The sequence below is a fragment of the Zeugodacus cucurbitae genome, chromosome 2 (genome assembly GCF_028554725.1).
Source record: "Zeugodacus cucurbitae isolate PBARC_wt_2022May chromosome 2, idZeuCucr1.2, whole genome shotgun sequence".
NCBI lineage: Eukaryota > Metazoa > Arthropoda > Insecta > Diptera > Tephritidae > Zeugodacus > Zeugodacus cucurbitae.
This window is the reverse complement of record NC_071667.1, coordinates 17,301,576-17,326,405: the sequence shown is the minus strand read 5'-3', so window position 1 is coordinate 17,326,405 and position 24,830 is coordinate 17,301,576. Positions and strand designations below refer to the sequence as shown.

Here is a 24,830-nt window from a genome sequence, read left to right as displayed (position 1 = left end):
GCTTTCTCACTTTAGCTCGCCTCCAAACGGCTGTTTGTTGGCTACCCAGAAGATACTTGGTCTAAAACCGAAACTCGTGAGCTGCTTGAACCATGTGGAGAAGAATCCCAAGTGAATGACAACCAAGAACTTTCCTCACTTACGTGAACTTCGACACATGATCCCATCCTCCAAAAGACAGCGCCTACACAGGCTAGATCATGTTGTCCGAATGGACGAAAACACTCCAGCTCCGAAAGTGTTCGATGCAGTACCTGCCGGAGGAAGCCGAGGAAGGGGAAGACCTCCACTCCGTTGGAGGGACCAGGTGGAGAGCGACCTGGTTACACTTGGGATTTTCAACTGGAGCCGAACTGCGAAGGAAAGAGAGGAGTGGCGGGCTATCATCGATTCGGCTAAACCGGCTAAACGGTTTCCACGCCAATCACATACAAATATATTTGTTTCCTATAGTAACATTGAATTTTGTGACAAAAATTTTGGAGTTCATACAACTGTAAATATTCTGGTAAATCTCGGTAGTGTGTTTTAAATGAAAAAGGTTAATGTTGTTTTTTTTTCAAATTTATTAAAAAACATTTTAATGAATTGCACTTAAAATCTATCATTCTTCCATACATGCTTAGTAGTAGAAATAATTAATGAATTAAGCACAAAATCATTTTTAAAATGATTAGCACTTTCTTAAAATTCTTAAATAGGCATCAACTTTACTCGAATAGAGAAAAATTTTAATTATTTTCTTTTTAATTCTATTTTTGCTTAACCTATTGACTAATAATGATCAGTGGTCCGTACATAATCCAACCCGGACGGCACTGGAACCTTTTCAAACCCCTTCGGAAATAATTTATTTGCCTCCTCATCCGTGACATCCGGCTGAATCATCACCTTATTACCGGGCTATATGAATATTTCAGAAATTACTAAATGTTTAAAATAATTATAAAATAAGTAAACAAGAACTTACAGTCCAGTCGACAGGCGTGACCACAACCTTCAGTTTATGCGTCAATTGTAATGAATCGAGGCTGCGCAGAATCTCACTGGCATAACAAAAATAAACAGATTATTATTTCATAAAAAAAAACGATTACTATCAAACAATTTACTCACTCAACATTGCGACCCGTAGACATGGGGTAAAACATCGACAGACGCACTTTGTGATCTGGGCTAATGATGTAGAGTGCGCGTATGGTTTGTGCGATTATTGGATCACGTTTCTGATCCTCGTCTAACATGCCGAAAAGTACAGCTAAATCACGGCGTGGATCGGCAATAACGGGGTAGGGGAATTCATTGGGTATGTCCGTGCAATATGATTGGATATCTTTCACCCATTTATTATGCGTTTCAATATCATCGACTGAATGTGCCAAGCATTTGGTATTCCGCTTCGTGAACTCTGGTAACCGTGCGGCCATACGTGCCAGCTCCGTGGTGCAGACGGGTGTAAAGTCCGAGGGATGCGAGAATAGTATGACCCAGCTGTGGAGTAAACATAAATTAATCTAATGTATGAGTATATAAATAATATGTCTTTCTTTAAGGGGCTACAAGGGGCTGTGACATTTTCAAAAAAATCGATTATTTTATTTTTTGCTTATTCGATAGTTTATAATTTCAAAAATATCCTGTGAAAGCGGTAAGGATCTGGAATAGTTTTTGAATGGCAGGGTTCTAAAGAAACTTTAAACTTTTAGAAAAAAAAGACATTAATCAAAATTGCTGATATCATAACTCAACGAGAAATTGACCGATCAACTTGACATTTAAGCAAAGTATTCTTGAATATATTTACTATACAATGACCAACGATCTTTTTTATTTGTTGAATATTGTCAATTTGGCATTAAAAAAGCGTCAATTTTTTACCTAAAATAATGATTTTTTTTTTCATAACTCCGTTATTTTTCAATATTTTTGTAAAAAAAAATCTTAATATATAGTTAAAAGTATAGCTTATTATATAGCCTAATTTTTCATGGGTTACACTGGTATAGCCCCTTATCCTGATAATGAGAGGATTCTACAAATTGATTTGAACAAGATAAAGTCCCATTTTCTCGCATTATGATCATGCTCTCGACCGATCTCACATTTGTTTCACATTCCGTTAGCATCTCGTGAGTTTCACTTTTTTGGAGAATTTTTACGATCTCGCCAGTATGTACTCTTTTTTTATTCTTATTCTCTTCTCTTAAATTTATTTCATATATGCTCATTAGCGCTTTAACACTAAACTCTTGTAATTGTAAACATATTTTACAGATGTAAATATATTTATGCTACTACATACATATATGTACATTGTTTCGATTTATTGCTTTATATTCGACTAATAAGTATGCTCACAACTTAAAATAATTAATATTTTCATAGGAGCTCTAACTCTGGCTGCTGCCTCAATTAGTATGCGGCCAGTGATGTATGAGAAATTTCCATACAAAAAAACAAAAAAAAAAAACAAGTTTCGTTGCTTTGCTTATATGTGTATTCCACAACTATTATACAAGTACTATGTCTATATGCAGATAAGTTTCTAGCATTGATTTCAAGCGTATTAATAACTGCATAAGATTACTACGAAACTCTTCAATATATATGCAGATACATACATTTTATTTTTTCTCATTTTCCACACTTTCTGAATTTAATTCACACTTGTTGTTGTAATGTAATATTTTTGTTAACATTTTTTACACTTACGAATCGCCTTGCCATTCGAAAAATCGAATTTTCCCCTTAGTGGTATCTGCTTTGAAATTCGGCATTGTCGCTCCCAAACGCATTTTCAAGCTTTATTATATCTTTTTTTTTAAATGTAAACAATTATTAAATTTTAAGCACAAACTGTCTGTCCGTCAAATTCAAATTCGTATACGCGTACACATGCACCAGCTCCCACTGCCGTCCACTCAATGATTACTTAGACTTTTATATGCCTTCGTTGACTTCACATTGTAATCGCGCTCTTCTTTATTAAAGTGTTGTTGGTGTTGAGTGTTGTCAGAGCGCATACATTATTGTACTCATACTCAAAATGAGTAAGCGAGTTGCTATCAGTTCAAAGATTATATGAATATATATATGTACATACATATATTTCTTGTTTTTATTTACTGATTGTGTTTCATTATAAGTGATATATCAGTGATATATCCAGCTGCGCTGCAGAATGCAACTAAATGACCGAACGTTTCAAGATACCGATACTCGTTTATTTAAATAATATAAAATGCAAGAGGAAATCTCAATTGCATATAGTTAGTTCAAAATCGTCAGCAAATTTGATAGCAGCAGCGTAGTTGTGTTTTCGTGAAAGAGGGACGATAAGTTTAAACCTTTGTTTACCCGCCTTTTCGTGATAGTAATAGGTTTTTAAAGCGAGTGATAAATAATGCTTAATCCAGATAAGATTACCATGAAACCATTTATCAACATCTCAAATATCCAACATATGAGGGTAATGATAGAAACTATGAGCATAGTTTGCATTGTTGTTTTACCAGCAGTTAGTTATTTTTGGAAAGATTTTTTTTTTTTTTTTTTTAAATAGATATTATAAATATTTTTTTTTTACTTTAAACTTACTGATTTAAATTTTCACCGATGCTCGGGGAAATCGTATGATCTTACCAAATAATATGAATCTTTGTATGAGATCATATTATAAATATAATACGCATAAGACAGTAAAATTTCCAAACATAAAAATCTATCAGACATAATTATAACTATAAGATTATAGAAGTACATTTTCAATATAATATCTAAACTTACCGTCCCAAATACTGTCGTCTATAATATATTCCTAATTTAATAGAGATTTAAACGATCTTTAGTTGTTCATGAAAGTGATAAAATGCATTCTCTCTCATGTTTCACCTATTATCTCACTAACATCTTCTCTCATTCTTACTTAAACTCTCTCTGTATCTATACCTAATACTATCTGTCAATATATCCAAATGCTCGAGATTATTTAAGATTTACCAGAACAGTTTCAAAAATTTAAAAAAAACTCTCTCACAAAAAATGTGTATAAACATAATTTAGTTAAAAATTAAATAATCGGGATTTCGGGATTTACATTTCTATGCGTATATTAAACCATGTTGTAGCAGTATAATTTCAGGCGCAATTAAAGTGTATATGATTCTTAAATTATGTATTTAATATAACACTGCCATATATGCGTATATTTTGAGTTACAAATATATGTATTATACTTCCAATCCAGTATAACTATTTTGACTGATAATATATCTTCTAAATAATCATAAATCCTGAACATTAAATGGTTCGTTCAAAGGCACAGCACTGATCGAGTATTGATCGAACGTTCTGTGGCACATTCCTGAGTTACAAAACATACATACAAACATACACACATACTTACTCCTATGGCATTAGACTGCTTGTAAGTGGATCCTATCATAATTTTTTTGTGCGACCATCGCCAAGCGACCGAAGTGAAGTGAAGGCAGTCGAACAGCACACATTCTCAACTAACGAATGCTGTAATAAACAACAACAATAATAACAACAAACAAGCATACAGACGCATATAGCTAGCAATGAGGGTACTTAATTGCTGGTCAGCAACGATCGTGAATACCTTTTCATTTGCTCTTTGGTGTGGACATATGTTGTTGTTGCGTTTATTGCTTTTGTTGTTGTCATTCCAATGTTATGCGCCTGAGGGCTCTCCCAGTCAACTTACGATAGTGGTTAGACGTTCTGCGTATAGTGTAGCATTTGTTGTTGTGTTGTCAGGTTGTTTTCGTTATTGTTGTTGTTTTTGTAGTACTTTTTCTTAGTTTGTTTTAGTCCATCATTTGTATTGGTCATCGCCTTAACGAAGTGACTAGCTTTGATCAACGATCAAGCATATTTGACTCTTTAGATATCAAAACCAACAACAACAAAGCAACAACTTCACCTAATGCAAGTAACTCTCAGTGACTGTATCCAACACAGCATAAATCGCAACAATGTTTCACCTGAAATCCACGTACGTACAACGAACTTGTTTATTTCATTCTCTCCTTCTCTCCCGTTCTCTCTAAGTTTTATCGGTGCATGAGTAGCGATCTCATTGCAATATTGGTGGTTGTTAGTTGAAGGTGTTTGCTGACATTCTCGGGTCATAAATGCTGTAATAATAAAGTTGCGGTTGCGGCAACAACAATAAAACAACAAATGCACTGAAAGAAGAGAGCACAAGTAATATAAAAGACTGCTATAAAGTTCGCCAGATAGCAAAGAAATTCTGCAAGCAATAACTCTCTTTGAACTCTATCAAGCTTTGCACTATCCAATGGGACTCAAACTACAACCGTGTCATGTCTTTATGGATCAAAACAGTAGCTTATTCTTTCGCTTGCTCTAATCAGACCCCTCTTCTTTGGTGTATATCACTATAAATATTTATATGCGTTTTTGATAATACCAGTTTTCACCTCAGTCAACTTCTTCAAGCGATTTGATTGTTTCTTTTGTTTTCTAAATATCAGCTATAAATTATTGAGTATTTCACTGCACTTACTCAAAGAGTAGATAAATCTCCATATGTGTCTATATCTCACTCACAGACCACTTCGAGTATTAGTATTATGAGTATTTTTCCATGCTAATTGCTCTCTTTGCATTTACCATTGGAGCGCTAGTAAATATTGAGTAATTTTATTTCCTATATATTTTACATCTGTAGTTCTCAACAGCTTAATGAATTTAGATTTATGGTGTTTAAATTTGATTTTATATATTCTAATTTTGACAACTCTGAATTGTTATTTATTTTTCAAAATTCCTCGAACCCGTCAGGTGTCGCAACAATCAATATATTTAAAAAATACCGAAATTTGTAGATCAAAGCAGTTTATATACAGAAAGAGGTGATGGATACTTATACATTATTAAAACCTGCATTTACTTATTTATTCACTAGATGTCGCTGAAGTTGAGTTATCGTCATAAGAGTAAAGCTTTAAATCATTTGAGATGCTGATATATATTTATAGAAATTATGGAAAGATAGATTAAGGGGCTATACCAGTGTGACACTTTGAAAAAAAAAATATTTTTTTTATTTTGCTTATTCCAAAGTTTATACTTTCAAAAATATCCTGTGAAATAGTTTTTGAATGGCAGCATCTAAAGAGCGATTGCTCCCAGGTATAAACCTCCATAGTTGAAATTTAAAATGCGTTATTCTCGAGACGACATTTTTCATCGTAACTCAACGAGAAGTTGACCAATTAACTTCAAATTGAAACTGAGTATTCTTGAATATATTTACTATACAATGATCTCCGAACTTTTTGAGTGCTTGATTGTGGCATTAAAAAACGACAAGTTTTTACATTAAATAACGATATTTTTTCAAGAATTATGCCATTTTGTTCATTTTTGATATTTTTCAAAAATCGTAAGTCATTGTATAGGAAATACCTTCAACTTTAATACCCTTTTTAAATTTAAAATTAAATTTTTTTAAATTATTTTGTTTCAGCTACTCATTCGGACGACATCATCTCAGCAGTTGTTTTTTGGCTCATTTGAAGACAGCATATAACTCCGTTATTTTTTCTATATTTTTGTAAAAAAAAACTTAAAATATATCTGTAAATGTAACTTATTATGTTCAATAAACTTCGAAATATTCGATCGAGTACTTTCTTTTAAGAAAAATCACGAAAATCCTCAAATTTTTCATGGGTTACACTGGTATGGCCCCTTAAGACTACTAATCACCAAATAGAGCAGTTTTTACAATAGAGCTATACGCTTGAAGTTTTTTTGAGGTAGAGAGAGATTGTAAACTCAGCAGAATTTACTAAATGCTTTAGGTAATATTTTAAGTCGCTACAACAAAACATAACCTATGGTGAGTGCATAACCAACACGCCAATAGTATTTGCTTCAATTTCCAAGTCACTCCAATCAAAATCAAAAATATAATTAAACAAAAATTTTATAAATTTTCAATAACTCACACAATGCCATGCAAATAAGCACAACAAAAACAACCAAAGCAATGAAAGTTTGTTGCTTAAGTCTTTTGTATAATTTCATGAATGCGCAGTATTCACAAAAATTTTAAATTCAAATTAATTTATTAACGATTTTCTACATTATACGCAACTACTTTTCACTCAGTTAAACACGTTATAATTATTTAAAAACTGTCCCTTCTCTTTGCTCCATTCAACCAACGCTCAGCTGTTTTTTCGCAATTTACAGTTGCACATTTTCAACGCTCTTCAACCTGCGAAACCGTTGACAGCATAAGCTCACCACAAGAAAATTACCTTCACAGTCACTAACTGCTATTCACCAAATAGCAATAACAACAACAACAGCATAGCAATGATCGAACCAAACTCGTTTGTATCAACGAAAAGTACGACGATTTAGCTGCAGCAGCATCAGCGCTCACCTCAACCAGACAGTCTCATTTCGGCTGCGCTCCAACGCTGAGTTGTATTTTCCTGTGGTGGTTAAGTGAACGTGATTGGCGCGCGACCGCAAACGACGGTATAAGCACGGCTGAACAACAAAATCAATAGTTGTGAATATATGGTTATGTATGTGGATACATAGTTGTGTTGAAAAATAAATTAATAGAAATACATATGTATATCTGTGTGTGTTTAAGTGTTTGTGTGAGTATATAGTGGAGTTATTTTGCTTGAAGGCATTCGCGTGTTCGTGTGTGTGAGTTCTTGCAAACCGAAAGAAAAGCAATAAAAAAGTGCATAAAAATGCAGCAATAGCAGCAGCAGCAGCAATAATTGCCAACTATAACAACAACGAAAGCAACAAAAATAAATGTAAGTGCTTACAAGTAAAGCTCGTTTGTATGAGTGCATGTAAATATGTATGCGAATATGCAGCAGAAATAAGAAAAAATATATATTTATGTACAGATATTGGTGGCCAACTGTGGTACAAGGAATATGAAAAAAATGTAAAAACAAAGTGCAAAAGCCTAAACAACGTTTGAAACAACAGCAAAGTGAACAAGTGAAACAGCGCATGAGCGCACGAAGTTGCTGGTCGCTGACGAAGTGATCGTGCCTATTGGAATTTCAATTTGTGAGTGTGTGTGTGTGTGTAATATATAAAATGTATAAATGTGTTTGTGTATTTTTTTTCGGTTTTCGCTATGCCTTTGCGTGGAGAAAATATTCAAATGAGCACAAAATTGTTGTATTCAAGCACAACAAATGCGACAACAACAATAATAACAGCAGTGAATGCGTTAATATGTGTGTATCCATGCTTTTTAATTAAATTTAAACACAAAAATGTTGGAAGAAATATTAAAATTAATATTTCATGCAGTAAATATTAAATGCAAATCACTAAATAGTCGAAAAACGGCATAAAAAAACATCCACAATGCTGCAACTGTATCATGACAAATGAAAGTTCCGAAAACCTGTTATACAAACATGCGAAAATTGTGAAAATATTACATCTATTGAAATAAATATTTAAAATGAAATAAGTTTTTTTTACAAAATTATCGAGATGAAACTTAGTGTTGTTAATTGAAAATATCTATTATATATAAAATACAAGAATACGCATGCCACCAATGCTACCACAGTAAAACCTTATGCAGCGCCTTGTATTTTTATGGCTTCAGTGTGTTAGCGACATAAGTGTGCATGAAAAAAAAGCGTAAGAACAACAAAACAAGTTTATTGGAAAAATGCATGCTTAACTGAAAGTAAAGTGGCGAGTGGAAAATACAATTTTCAAACAAATTTTCAAGGAATATTTAAAAGAAAACAGTTTACATATATGGGTGATTCTACGATTAGAGGTTTCAATTGCATAGAGAAAACGGCCAGAGAAAAACTTTGGATTGTTTTCATGAAACCTCTATATTATGATTTTTGTCCCTTTTATTTATCTTCTGACGTAAGGGCAAGTCATTTATTACATATTTTATTACTTTTTCGACGACCAGGGTAAATACATCGGCCAGGGGAGAGACGTAACGTTTATGGTAGATAATTATTTCACCAAAAGTAAAAAATTAATTTAAAATAGTATTACAAATTAAAGGTACTCTCTTTCCTAGTTGAATAAACCATACAATTAAAATAACAAATCGATAAATTCACTCTTTATCCTAAATAAACGAAACAAATATTAAATATAAAATCTTAAGATCTTTCAAAAACATTTCTGACTTTTTAAAGACGTAATATATCCTCAAAAGAAGATTTGGCATGGGGAGAGTCTGGCCAACCTGATCTTATTTATATATACATACATATATGCATATATATTTGGCGTATGCACCGCTTATGCGATTATAGGCGAATCTATTTTGAGCGCGCGAGTCATCTCTCCGTTTTGCTGTTTGGCGTGAATTGGAAATACCAATAGAAACGAGGTCACTTTTAACCTACGGAATGGAGGGCTTACTGTTCCTCTGCTTCCACCAGCGGGTACTGCATCGAACACTTTCCAATCCTGAAGCGCTTTCGTCATTCGAACAACATGACGTAGCCTCTGTCTTATTATTCGTTATATGAATTGCCAGGGGAGAGACAAAATCAGTTTTCGAATCCAGTACACCACACTATCGGGGCGCAATAACTAAAAAACTATAGCCTTCAAACGGATTTCGCGATTAGTATTGTTAACCTCAGGCTGGAATGAGCCCATGAGCACTTTTTTTCAATGCGATCGTCTTTGAATTTATGTCATATAAGCGGAACAAAATTTGGAAGGGTAGATACATAATAGCAACATAAAGAACAAAAACAATACTTTAAGCTGATTGCCGCACAAGTTACCTCTTAACGTAGAATCACCCATATAATAAAAAAAAGTTTACTTGTGCATATATAAATTTTACATTGACTGCTCATAGACAAATTATTTTTCTAAAGCAGATAATATTTTATAGAAGCATTTCTTTTCACCATTCGTTTCGTTAATATAAACTGAGATCTTTTGGAATCCAAGACAGATTTGCTTAATTGTCAGAATTACAAACCAATTCTGATTTCCAATCACTGACAGAATCTGATTGGATTTTCTTCTTTTCGAATATAAACAAAGTCAATATTGAAATCCGCCATGCCGCTATTTATCCAGTTGGGGATTTTAAGCTTCTTCAGGTCCACATCTACTTGATCCTTCCACCTGAGTTTTTCCTTTCTTCGTCGACTTGTCATTCCAACGAATCCGGTACTCACCTACGCACATACGTAGCGGGCCATAAATCCTTCGAAGAACTTTTCTCTCGAACGCTCCTACGGAGTGCTCATCTTTATTGGTCATCGTCCATGCTTCCGCTCCATACATCAGAATGGGTATGGTTTCGCGAAAGACGGCTTTGTTTTTCAATTGCCTACTGAGCACGTGATAGACCTGTTGGCAAGAGTAATCCTCTGATTGACTTCGTGGCTGACGTCGTTGTTGGAGTTTATACTGAAATCAAGAGAAACAAAGTGTTTTACTACCTCGAAGTTGTAATTGTCAACAATGACGTGGTGTCCTAACCGCTGAGACCCTTTGCATGATGACAAGAGGTACTTCTTTTTGCCCTCGTTCACTACTAGACCCAGGCTTCGCTTGTTTTTCCAGGCTTGAAAACGCTGCACACACGGCCCTGTTGTTGCACCCCACAATGTCGATATCGTCGGCATAGACCAATAACTGGGGACCTTTGAAAAATATTGTGACAGCACGATTAAGATCTTAATTGTGCTCATAATCATTAATATGATTTTTTTCACAAACCAATCTGTCTTTTAGATTTCACCAAATCAATACTTGCAAAATTTAATGTCTGCATCTTCAAAAGTAAAAAAACGGAGGCATTTCAATAAATTCGTATAACTTATAATTAAAATTTAAAAGTGGATAGCAATAAAGAAGCAACATACCTTGAAAACACTCAATTCGATACATAAAATGTGAAACCAAAAGTTTGATAATCAATAAAACTTAAATTAATACAAGAAGCTGCAAGGAAACTTAATTGCAACAACAAAAGGGAATTGCAAGCAAAAAGATATGCCAGCAACAACAACATAAATCGCCAAACAGGAAGTGGTTAAAGCATCCTGTGGTCGAGGTGCCTACAAAGCCAAATATAAAGGCAGAGAAGCATCCACAAGAAATACTCGTAGTTAGATGTAATTACTATGAAGGGATAATTTTTAAAGCCGTTTAAACTAATACTCGTCAGTGAACACTAAAGCAAACAGTTTATTACAAACAAGTGCATGATATATACAGAGTCAGTGAATATAGGAAAGAGGATAGTGGTCCAAAGCGATCATAAAAATATGAGTGATAACACTGATAGCAATTATTTCATGCTATTGATGCTACTAAAATTGACACCAACCACCATTACCTACTAAACTAAACTCAAATTTGAAATCAGTTTAGTCATTTCCTTTGTTTTGAAGGTTGTTGATATAACACAAACTGGAGAATTAAAAATTAAAATGGAAAATAATAGTTTCAATATTCGTATATTGGATACGTAGTAACGGTTACGAAACTGAGCTATTAAGTTAATTCTCTCTCGTTCCAGAGGTGTGTGTGAATTGAGTGCTATAGTGTCTCATAGAAATAGACTAAGTACGCTATCCATAGCTCTTTATTAAGTTCAAATATCTAAGCACCAATATTTGTATCAGTCTAGTATTTCCTTAAAAGTGACAAAGACATTTATCGATATTTGTATGTTAACTATGAGCATAAATTAAACGACTATCTAATCTAGTAATGCGAGATTCAGTCACTGTAACTTTCAAGAACGTCTTTTTTTGGAGGTTATGATAGCGGTTCTTCAATCGTAATCTATAATGTACCTAAATTATCTTGGATCGGCGGACTGTCGGATTAACCCGAACTAATTAAGTTGTGTAATCTTGAAGACCAAATCGGATATGAAGAGTATCGTTTCAGTTTTTGGGTCAATCAGCCCTTCCATGAAACATACTCCAAACAGTTTACCTGAATATTACTCACTTGACTGTCCGTGGTCAGACAAAACTCAGGTTGCGTAGAACCCACAATGGAGGGAATGATATAACAATTGATGGTAGCACATATTTATTTAGAAAATAATATATTTAATTATGTAGTCTAAGTATAAATCTCATCTCAAGCCTCAAAAAAGACATGCTCTTGGAGGCATTGAATCGTAACTAGTCCTGATAAATACAGCATAACCGCACCAAATCTTAACTAGTTCATTTTCACTGCTTAATCGGTAGAAATACCACACAGACTAGCCGTATATTATACTCCTACGCTTGCTAAAGTCAGAATTGAAATTTCAAACGTTTACATTACAAGTAACCGAGTTGAATGGCTTAGTACTTACATGTACCGTTGTACCATTTGTTGAACGATTTGCAGCTAAGAGCTTGTTGTATTGCATATACACGGCGATAAAAACATTGATTGCTGCAATAAAATGAACTAGTATTTATTGCACTAAGCGATAACCTAATAGGGAAACTTTGTTTATGCGATTCACAATGCGGTCTAATTGGGGATATTTCTTTTGTAAAACACTTAAATTTGGAATATGCCCGTTTACTATAGATAACTATAGAAAATTTAGTACTGAAAACAAACGTATAAAACTAAACATTTTAAATTAAAATTTGTATTTTCTGTTTGGTTTTTAGTTAAATTGAGCAATAAATACATATTTTATTTCGGAAAATTTTCAGGTTTCAGATTAAGAACTGATATTCCATCTAGTTCAAATATCGGGCCTTGGAAAATCCATATTCACAGAAATTACTTTTTCCGAGTAATAGTTTTCTCTCGAATCTTTCTATTCGAAATACATTTCTGACATGAGATTATTCTATGAACACGTAACAATATGATTCGTGCCACCATCTAGATATGAATATTGACAAACATTTTGAAACAGTAAATGTGAATCTGAGCTCTTTTTCATCAGGAAGAAACAAATTTCGTGGAAAGATTTATGATTTCATTTATTTGATGATGTTCATAAACCATAATCTTCTGAGTAGCAGGAAGAATGGTTTCATCCTTAAAGTTCTATACGGCTCAGACATTTACAAAATTATAAAAGCCACCTCAGATGTCTTAACTAATAAAGAGAAAATAGGTTAAGATCGTGATCAAACAGAAATTGTTGAAATTAATTTTTAAAATGAATCACGACATTCCATTTGTAAGCGGCACAAAAACTTGTAAGATCCTGCATTTTCAGCCCATGAAAACTTAGTAAAGAGTTTAAAGCATTTCATTTTCAAATCTATTAAGGCAAAAATTAAACGAAAATTTAAATAACAAGTAAGGAAGGGCTAAGTTCGGGCGTAACCGAACATTTTATACTCTCGCAACTTTTATTTAATTTTATTAATATTATATAACACTCAATTTTACCCACATATGTATCATATATATGGTATAAAGTCCCCTGAAAGTTGGAAACCCTAAATTAGGTTAGAAGCACCAAGGTCCTCATGTTCGATATATGGGGACTTGAATATTTATGGTCCGATTTCGGCGATTTTCAGAAAGGAGCTGCCAAACTATAAATGCAGTATCTATGCAAAGTTCTGCACCGATACCATCACTAGTGCTTACTGTATAAATTGTAAAGTAAACAATTTAGATCGTCTTCAAATTTCTGGTATATAGAAAGTAGGCGTGGCTGTGAACCGATTTGGACTATTTTCACAGCATTTCATTGGGATGCAAGGAAAATATTACAAACCAAGTTTGATTGATATTGGTCGATTAGTTTCGGAGATATGGTTTTTGACCTATAAGTGAGCAGAGCCACACCCACTTAACATTTTTTTTACCAATTAGAGTGAAGCCCTTCTGTACCTTCTTTATAATGAAATTGAAGGTTTCTGGTGATTTCCCTTACTGAATTAAAGCATTTTTAGTAGTTTTCAACATAACCTTTGTATGGGAGGTAGGCCGATTTACTCCATTTTTGAATGTATAAGGTAGTACCTAAAAGAAACGATTCTAGAATATTTGGTTGATATAGCTTAAGTAGTTTACGAGATATGTACAAAAAACTTATTAGGGGCCGGGGACACACCCACTTCTCCAAAAAAATTACATCCAAATATGCCCCTTCATAGTGCCATCCTTCATACCAAATTTTATTTCCATAGCTTTATTTATGGCTTAGTTATGGCACTTTATGTGTTTTCGGTTTTCGCCATTTTGTGTGCGTGGCAGTGATCCAATTTTGCCCATCTTCGAAAGCATCCTTCCTATGGTGCCAAGAAACTAGTGTGCCAAGTTTCATTAAGATATCTTAAGACGGACGGACGGACAGACAGACATCCGGATTTGAACTCCACTCTTCACCCTGATATATATAACCCAATATCTAACTCGCTTAGTTTTGGGTGTTACAAACAACCGTTATGTGAACAAAACTATAATACTCTCTTAGCAACTTTGTTGCGAGAGTATAAAAAAAATGTGGTCAAAACAAAACGGATAGAAATACCCACATTTTTCCTTTGTCAAACAACAAAAAAGTCGAGTTCTGTACGCACTGCAGCTGAAAGCATAGTCACTGGTAAAAGGCAACCACAAAACTAACAGCAATTACAGCAGACTGTAAAGAAAAGTAATAAAAATAAAGGCAACAACAACAAGCTGTCCTGTCAAACTGCGAAAAACACAAAAAAATCCAGAAAAAATGAAGTTGTCTGCCAGCAAAGCTGTTCGGTAACCTAGTCGGAGTCGGCAAGCGACAGTTGGCAACCATCAGTTGGTATGTGCCAGCAATAATAACAACAATACGAACAATTGTTGGTTGCACAGTGACATTTTTGCTTGCTGCTACCACCACCACCAACAACGCATCACATCAACACAACTTTGACTGACAGACTCCATCTTTCACTCGCTCTCTTTTACTCCCTTTCGCTAAAGTATTAAAACGGCGCTCCCATTCACTACAGTTGCAACAAACGATCTATATGCGGATCTCTAAATATATTTCTTTAAAAGTCTTTATTTTTATAATTTATTCCTCAAATTTTGTATTTTTTAATCAATTATTCACTTAATATAGTGAGAGTTAAAAGGAATTTAGAATTTTTTTTTTAATATGTCCCGGAGATAAACACAACAGCCACAAGTTTAATATTGACTTTACAACACCAACTTTAGCTATCTCTCATTTAGCTACTAAAAATCGACAGCTGTTATTAGCATTCTCGTAACAATCGATATGCTTGATTGCATTCGACTAAAACACTCGCAATTTTGCGTAATGAGGTCAACGGCAATGATGCTGAATGAATCGTTTTGTTTGCTATCGTAATAAAATAACTTTCAGGTTTCGTAAGCATGTTTCTACTGTTGTTCTTGTGATAAACAATTACAATTACAAGTATATTCTTTGACTAATTCTCCGTTGCGCTACTAACATAAATGGTTGTTATAAGGTCAACTGTGTTTTTTATTAGCAATAAAATTTAGTCTTAACTTAATATTTAAGATTCGCTTGATAATTTATTACCTCTTCTCCTTCGCTACCTTTTTATCACCTCTTCAACCCTTATAATCTATTTATATCGAATTTTTTCGCTAATTATACATAATTATCCTTAAAGCTTTTCATTTAATTGTATATTTTTCAAAAGCTACCAAAAACCGCAATTTTCTAGCGGTTATTAATATATCCATGTTGAAGTATACTATGTATGTATATAAAACCGCATCCTTTGAGAGGCCTTATTCTATTTAAACCATCCTAGTTTAGTCCCCCACCTACCTTACACACGGTTGGTTCGAATCCTATTAGCACTCATTCAGCCATAGAGCAAGCTTAAAGCGCCTGAAAAGCTATGTATGGTGTTTCAAGTTAAGGTGCTTGGGCTTTCAGCGCTTGATACAGCAATCAGTCGTCTTCTTCACTGACTAAAACAGATATCAAGATTGAGCTTAATCCTTTGTCGAATTAAATAAGGACTCAAAACTTAATTCGTGAAAGCTTTATGTTTACCTCAGTCGATCTGAAAGCTTTGGGCTTTCATCCCTTTGAGTCTTTTTTATTTCAATTCTTCCAATTGGATGATTATGGATATTATTACATCATAGAATAGTTGAATCATATGAAGAATATGAATCAAAGACAAAAAAATACTCTAAATTTAATAATGCTAGTGCTGTAAGCATTTGTTTGGTTTACATATTATATTGACAACAATTAATAAAAACACCTTTTGAGGCCTGAGAAGGAAAGTATTAAATTTTAATGGGAACTTTCTTTACGTACGGCATATGTAGCATGTTGGCAACTCTAAAAGTATATTACTTGCATACTCCTATTATCTTGAACGCTCCTTCACGTCACAAACATGCCAATGGCGAAACTTGACGAAAAAAAAAATGGCGAAAGAGCGAAATAAAGCCAAAGCGCGATGCATAGAATGCAATGTCAATACATTTATGCATTGTTACAACCACTTTTACATAGGTACTATATATGCAACGGCATGCATTTATCAACTGCAATCGCGTTGTATTTTGCTCACTACATACCTTTACGTACATATTTATTTGTTCACATCTCACATGTGTGTGTGTGTGTGTCTTTGGCATTTTTCAGGTTGTTGGCAGCAGCAGTGGCAGCAACATGTTGGAATGTTGTCGCTGCCAGTTACATTGCATTTGCTTTTCTGTTACTCTTCTGCTGTCCGCTACAATACATAATGTTGTTATTATTGTTATTTTGTGGTTACTTTAGACGTTTTTATGCGTTATCTTTATTCAACGTTTTCGTAATCCATTAACATGGGTCTAACTTTACTTTCCAAGTTGTCGTCTGTTGTTTTAAGTATTTTAATTTAACTTTATTTTTTTATGAAAATTTGCAAAATTAATTTTTCAAGCTGTGCAGAGTTGGATAAGTTCACCTGGTGGTTGAATTAAATACTTATTATTAAATACTAATTTCAAGCATTTCTTGACAATTTAAATATTGGAACTAATATTAAATGAGGTATACAGGTCTTGAGGAGTGCTCATGATTATAGTATCTTCAGAAATTAAATACTCAAATTAATAGTCGCATTTTGCTTTCTTAGTCTTAAATTGAGATATTTTTATGAAAATCTTTGCCACCATAAGAAGGATGGTATTGTAGATGGGCACTGACACGCCCAAAAAATGACTGAAAAATTATACATAAATATAGTTATGAAAGCAAAATTTGCTACAGAATTTTTAAAATAACAAAAAAATTGAAAATTGTTTCAGATTTTTTTCAAGTAAGAAATTTTTTGGTATTCTGTGACAATTTTGATAAAAGAACAAGTAAGTAAGGAAGGGCTAAGCTCGGGTGTAACCGAACATTTTATACTCTCGCTATTTATTTATTTAACTTAATTAATATTATATAATACACAATTTGACCCACATATTCGTAATATATATTATATAAATTCCATTAAAAGTTGGAAACCCTAATATTAGGTTAGAAGCACCGATGTCCTCATGTTCGATATATGGGGCCTTGAAAACCTATGGCCCGATTTTGCCGATTTTTAGATTGGGGCTGCCACATTATAAACGTAGTATTTGTGCAAAGTTCTGCACCGATATCTTCACTAGTACTTCCTTTATATATTGTAATGTAAACGATTCAGATCGTCTTCAAGTTCTGGTATATAGGAAGTAGGCGTGGTTGTGAAGCGATTTGACCTTTTTTCACAACATATCATTGGGATGTAAGGAAACTATTACAAACCAAGTTTTATTGAAATCGGTCGAGTAGTTCCTGAGATATGGTTTTTGACCCATAAGTGGGCGACACCACGCCCATTTTCCATTTTGTAAAATAATATGAGTGCAGCTTCCATCTGCCATTTCTTATGTGAAATTTAGTGTTTCTGACGTTTTTCGTTAGTGAGCTAACGCACTTTTAGTAATTTTCAACCTAACCTTTGTATGGGAGGGGGGCGTGGTTATGGTCCGATTTCTTTCATTTTTGAACAGTATTAGGAAGTGGCTAAAAGAAACGACTGCAGAAAGTTTGGTTTATATAGCTCCATTGGTTTGCGAGATATATACAAATAGCCGATTTGGGGGCAGGGACACGCCCACTTCCCCAAAAAAATTACATCCAAATATGCCCCTTCATAGTGCGATCCTTCATACCAAATTTTATTTCCATAGCTTTATTTATGGATTAGTTATGGCACTTTATGTGTTTTCGGTTTTCGCCATTTTGTGGGCGTGGCAGTGGACTGATTTTGCTCAGCAACCCTCTCATGATCCCAAGGAACATGTGTTCCAAGTTTTATTAAGATATCTCAATTTTTACTCAAGTTATCGCTTGCACGGACGGACGGACGGACATCCGGATTTCAACACCATTCGTCATCCTGATCATTTGTATATATATAACCCCATATCTAACTCTTTTATTTCTTGGTGACACAAATGCGTACTGAAGCTTTTTATACTCTCGCAACCTGTTGCACAGAGTATTATAGTTTTGTTCACATAACGGTTGTTTGTAACACCCAAAACTAAACGAGTTAGATATAGGGTTATATATATCAAAGTGATCAACGTGAAGAGTGGAGTTCAAATCCGAATATCTGTCTGTCCGTCCGTCCGTCTGTGCAAGCTGTAACTTGAGTAAAAATTAAGATATCTTGATGAAACTTGGCGCACTTATTTCATGGCACCATAGGAAGGTTGATTTCGAAAATGAGCAAAATCGGACCACTGTCACGCCCACAAAATGGCAAAAACCGAAAACACATAAAGTGCCATAACTAAGCCATAAATAAAGCTATGGAAATAAAATTTGGTATGAAGGATCGCACTATGAAGGGGCATATTTGGATGTAATTTTTTTGAGGAAGTGGGCGTGGCCCCGCCCCCTACTAAGTTTTTTGTACATATCTCGCAAACCAATAGAGCTATATAAACCAAACTTTCTGCAGTCGTTTTTTTTTGCCATTTACTAATACAGTCCAAAAATGAAAGAAATCGGATAATAACCACGCCCACCTCCCATACAAAAGTTAGGTTGAAAATTACTAAAAGTGGGTTAACTCACTAGCGAAAAACGTCAGAAACACCAAATTTTACATAAGAAATGGCAGATGGAAGCTGCACTCAGATTTTTTTACAAAATGGAAAATGAGCGTGGCGTCGCCCACTTATGAGTCAAAAACCATATCTCAGGAACTACTCAACCGATTTCAATGAAACTTGGTTTGTAATAGTTTCCTTACATCCCAATGATATGTTGTGAAAATAGGCCAAATCGCTTCACAACCACGCCTACTTCCTATATACCATAACTTTGAAGACAATCTGAATCGTTTACTTTACAATATATTAAGTAAGCACTAGTGAAGATATCGGTGCAGAACTTTGCACAAATACTATGTTAATAGTGTGGCAGCCCCATTCTAAAAATCGCCGAAATCGGACCATAGGTTTTGAAGGCCCCATATATCAAACACGAGGACCTCGGTGCTTCTAACCTAACATTAGGGTTTCCAACTTTCAATGGAGTTTATACAATATATATGACGAATATGTGGGTCAAATTGTGTGTTGTATTAATAAAATTAAATAAATAAATTGCGAGAGTATAAAATGTTCGGTTACACCCGAACTTAGCCCTTCCTTACTTGTTTTTATTTATTTTGGTTGACCTTTTATCAGTTTATCTAACCGGTTTTTATACCGATTTCGCACACGTCTGCAGTTTGGTCTAACTTAAAAGATAGGATAGTTTATATTGAAAATTTTAGTCGCAATGTTCATGCGTCTGTCCATTCGTCCATTCGGTCAGGCGATAATTGGAATTGAAATGAAATCGTTCGTATACGTTACAGTTAGCAATATGAGATTGTATTGTAGATATTCAAAATCGGACAAATGCAAAAAATAAAAAAAAGAAATAAATTAAGACTTTTGCAACAGATGTTCACAAGACCGAATGACAATAGGATTTACACATTTTTACGTAAATGGACGTGGTCACAGCTCAACATCCGTCTATCCGGTCGATCATTTGGTCAAGCGATAATTTGATCTGGATATCCTAATATAACTTAGCTCAAAATTAAGCATTGTGTTACTATGAGAAGCTTGGAATTCTTGATGGCCAAAATCGGACTTCGGCAACGACTAAAAAATTATAGTTAAACAAAAAGGAATATAACAAAGCTACAATTTGAGTTATAAAATTCGGAACACATGAAATAGGTACGAAAAAACCCAAGAGAGAGTTTTGGTATATTTTTCGTAATAAACTAAAGCTGACGGAGAAAATGGAAAGTAGTAAAATAATTTCAATGTATCAAATATACCTTATCCACAGCAATGCGTGGCCCCTCACTAGTAATATTATATAATATAATGCATATACATACATAGGTCCTTTGTAATAGATTTAAAAATATTTGGAATGTAATTTTGATTTAGTTCGTTTAGCTTCAGAAAAGTTCCTTGGGGACTACGAAATCTAAACTTTGTTCATTATTGGCAAAAATGTGCTAAACTGTAATCGAATGCAATATATGTACATATAGAAAACAATTTCGTCAAAGTTACCCTCATTATCTTAATTTTTTTATACAAAAAAGGGAAAAATAAACTTCTTAATATAAAAACTGCTCAATAACGCGAGCTATCAACATGTTCATATTTTTCCTCTTTATATAAAAATAACGACAAAAGTAAAATATCTCCTTTACAAAAAATTCATTCTCACAACTATACACAACGAGATATTTTATTTGTCAAGAGCATTTTACTTCTTAAGAAAAAAGCTTTTTATTTTAGAAACAGAATACGAAATGCTTGATAAATTTCAATTTTTTACAAATTAGAAATTTGTTGAATTTGTAAAGTGCACAGAATAGGCCTGTAAGAAGGGCAAATTTGGAAGAAAAGTTTTTGAGAAAGTTGGTGTGGCCCCTACTACTAAGATTTTTGTACATATACATATTATCTAAATCGAACAAACATTGTGAAGAGATTTCCCTTAAGCACTTTATTATTTCAGCATGAAAATGGTTGAAATCAGATTATAACCACGCATACCTCCAATACAAAGATTATGTCGAAAACAGCTAAAAGTGCTTTAATTCAGTAAGGAAAAATTTCAACAAAACTGGCATTCTAATGTTACAATGTTTCAATTTCAAAACAAACGAGATCGGTTCACAACCTTCTTTCCTTATAACACAACTCCAAGATCTGATCATTCGTTTACTTTACAATCTATAAATTAAGCAATAGTTAAGATATCGAGCAAAAGTTTCAGGCTATAAGGTTCCAAAGCCTCATATACCAATTATTGCTGAACAAAATTTCAAAACCTCCCAATTACGCTGCTCCCTGGTCGAGTATGCAGCATGTGCAGGTGCTTGAAGAAAAAAATATTAGAAATATACAAGCTCGCACCAGGGAGTCGTACTCTCAGCGTTTCCAACGCTTTCATAATCAGAGAGATAGACAACGGACATCAAAGACCAGAGGTCGTAATAAGTTTTGGCTCATTACAAATAAAACATAGTTTCTAGTTAGAGTTTTCCTCATTTTACTGTTTATACTCTCGCAACATGTTGCACAGAGTATTATAGTTTTGTTCACATAACGGTTGTTTGTGTCACCAAGAAATAAGAGAGTTAGATATGGGGTTATATTTATATAAATGATCAGGATGCCGAGTGGAGTTGAAATCCGGATTTCTGTCCGTCCGTCTGTCCGTGTAAGCGATAACTTGAGTAAAAATTAAGATATCTTAATGAAACTTGGAACATATATTCCTTGGCACCCTGAGGATGGGCAAAATCAGTCCACTGCCACGGCCACAAAATGGCGAAAACCGAAAACCTATACAGTGTCATAACTAAGCCATAAATAAAGTTATGAAAATAAAATTTGGAATATAGGATCGCATTAGGTAGGGGCACATTTGGATGTAATTTTTTTTTTGGAAAAGTCGGCGCCCCTAAATAGGTTTAATATATATAAATGTGCAAACCAATAAAACTATATAAACCAAACTTTCTGCAGTCGTTTCTTTTAGCCGTTTCCTTATACAGTCCAAAAATTAAAGAAATCGGATAATAACCACGCCCCCCTCCCATACAAAGGTTAGGCTCAAAATAACTAAAAGTGGGTTAACTCACTAACCAGAAACGTCAGAAACGCCAAATTTTACATAAGAAATGTCAGAAGTAACCTGCACTGAGATTTTTTACAAAATGGAAAATGGGCGTAGCGTCGCTCACTTATGGGTCAAAAACCATATATTAAGAACTACTCGACCGATTTCAATGAAATTCAGTATATAACACTTTCTTGACACCATCATTACACTGGTGGAATATGGGCGAAATCGATTCACAACTACGCCTACTTCCCATATAACTCAATTTTGAATTCTTCTGTTTCGTTAACTTTATAATACATATATACATTAGGAACAAATGAAGATAGCGGAATAAAACTTTATACAAATATTGTATTTGAGCTGTGACATCAGTTGTGGAAAAATTGTCAAAATGAAGAACTCCGTGCCTAAGGGTAATTTTTCACCGAAAATATAGGTAAATCTCTCAGATATTTTAATGTAATTCATTTCCTCTGATCGGGTCTGTTTTTTTTCTGGTTAAAATCGGGTCATAACTTCCCCCAGATCCCATATACCTAATTATAAGTAATATAGAATAAGGTGACCTTATAGTCTTCGATATATTGTATCTTGGTGGTGAAAACGAGTGAAATCGGTTTAGGAATTACCTCAGTCCCAATACTATTTATGATGATTTTAGTTATTCCAGTGGACTTAATGCCGAATATATGGGTCAAATTGTGTGTTATCTTAATAAAATTACATAAATAAATTGCGAGTGTATAAAATGTTCGGTTATACTCGATTTTAGTCCTTCTTTTCTTGTTTATCTCGATGGGTCCGAACTCCAAAACCCCAAAAAAGTGTTATATTGTTTACAATATTGTTTTATTTATATAAAAATTATATACATATATAAAAAAAATATATTATATTTTTTAGTTAACTTTTAATAATAACTAATTTTTCCTTTTTTTACAGATTTTCAGTGCAATAAATTTGTGTTAAAGTGAATTTAAAAAGAAAAAAAAGATTAAAGAAAATTGTTAACGAAAGCCTAAAAATAAGTGATTTTTTACATTTGTGCCCGCTGTGGCACCAACAACAGCAAGAAACAGCTCAACTTAATTCAACTGAACTTGCAATTGTGCAGCATGTAAATCAAGGTGAGTGAAAATAATAATTTAAGTAATAATTAACGAAATACCTCTTGGTCGAAGGAGGAGATCTGAAACTACGATCTGGTAAATAAAACTCTAAAATATATGTATATATGGTTCTATCAATTAGACACATTATTTCCATATACTTATAACTAAACACCATGATAATCAGCGTATAAAATCACTTCATATTTGTATAAAATATTTAAATATTACATAATCGTATTGTCTAAGCAACAAACAATTTAGCATGGGTGTGGAACTGCATTCTGTAGACAAAATTAAAAACCAAAAAACAATAAAGCAAGCTACCTTTGTGCCTTGCAGCGATCGCACCCGCAGTGTTGTGAGAAAAAATGAAATTGAAATTTGCACGCAAATAGTTGAGACATTAACTCATTTAAGCAAATGTTAGCCGGCAATGAAACAAAAAAACACATATATTTATAATAATAAAATAAAAGAGCAGTGACGTTGACAATGTCAGCCACACAGCCACAACAATGAAACCAACCCAGAAAACAGGCAAAACAGCGGGCGTTCAAACAGGCTGGCAGACGATAACCGGCAGCCGACAGCCAGCAGCCAGCAGCGGCATGCAACGGTTGATGTCATATTCATGACAATTTAATAACAATTTCGTGCCATTTCGTCATGCCAACTAAGTGACAAATCGCAAGCAAAGATGCAAATGCTGCACAGCCACATGTATACATGTATATCACGTACATACAACCAGCCTTGCAAAATCTGAAATTAATTACCACGCGATATGTTTACTTGCTGAGTATGCGCTGTTAGTGGGAAAAATGCTTTTAATAGCTCAAATCTTCATTTTCATCAAATTTTCACTTTTTTAACTGCAGAAAAATGAAAATCATTTGCCTTTGTTTTGCAGTCACAGCCAATAACAAAAGACTTAAGAAACGAACTTCACTGCTTTTATTCAGCTATTCAATTTTGTACACATTTAATAATATTTGACACAAATTGTATTTCGTGTCAAATAAAGTAAATAATATTTAAATTAAATTAAAAAAAGCTTATAACAATTATTTAAAAAATTAATTTTAAGAATATTTTTCTCAAAAAAAAATATTTTTTATAAAAATGATCTTAAAATTCAGTCACCAAAATGATATTATTGCTGCCGAATTGCTGCCATCAATTACAATACTCAGCTAATATCAATCTTCAGAGTATATTTAAGTCCTGTGAAATTTTCTCCTTTACCTCATCGTCTTCTTTTAGGTAACTTGAAACTAAGATCTCTCGCACACAACTACGACAGCAGTGATAACAACACATATTTTGTGGACTTATAACCTTTTCCACAGGAGTTAATTGATCAATTAACCGGTCTCTGCTCGATTAAAAGCCTGATTAAGAGCGATTTACCATACAAAAAAAATTTACATTGATGTTGATTGAATTTTAATCGACTTAAAATGAAATGCAACTCTGCGACAAATAGCGTATTTGCAATTATATATACGTTCTTTGTCTGCGAGTTTTTGTTCACG

General features: G+C 33.7%; 2 protein-coding genes across 5 annotated transcripts in view; one reads left to right on the top strand and one right to left on the bottom strand.

Moving 5' to 3' along the window:
* Fbxl7_1 (F-box/LRR-repeat protein 7) overlaps positions 1-24,830 on the top strand; it is a 280,685-nt gene that overhangs the window by 228,265 nt on the left and 27,590 nt on the right. For 3 of the 4 annotated variants that reach the window (XM_054225169.1, XM_054225171.1, XM_054225170.1), the window contains one exon: positions 23,126-23,310. The gene's annotated coding sequence lies outside the window, so the exon portion shown is untranslated. Of the gene's footprint in view, positions 1-7,381; positions 7,842-23,125; positions 23,311-24,830 lie in introns of those variants that run through there. The other variant, XM_011193697.3, reaches the window with a different exon arrangement.
* LOC105218247 (peroxiredoxin-6) lies at positions 547-2,941 on the bottom strand. Its single transcript, XM_011193692.3, has 4 exons — positions 2,713-2,941; positions 1,117-1,491; positions 971-1,046; positions 547-903 (listed from the first exon to the last, which is right to left on the bottom strand). The coding sequence occupies exons 1-4, from the start codon at positions 2,793-2,795 to the stop codon at positions 775-777; spliced, it is 663 nt and encodes a 220-aa protein (XP_011191994.1). The 5' UTR covers positions 2,796-2,941; the 3' UTR covers positions 547-774.

What these genes read in the sequence shown, in the direction of transcription:
- LOC105218247 (XM_011193692.3), bottom strand. Translation starts at nt 2,795, where the DNA reads ATGCGTTTGGGAGCGACAATGCCGAATTTCAAAGCAGATACCACTAAG. An exon ending in TTCGAATGGCAAGGCGATTC is followed by an intron (nt 1,492 to 2,712) that starts GTAAGTGTAAAA and finishes TTTACTCCACAG; the next exon opens with CTGGGTCATACTATTCTCGC. An exon ending in TCTACGGGTCGCAATGTTGA is followed by an intron (nt 1,047 to 1,116) that starts GTGAGTAAATTG and finishes TTGTTATGCCAG; the next exon opens with TGAGATTCTGCGCAGCCTCG.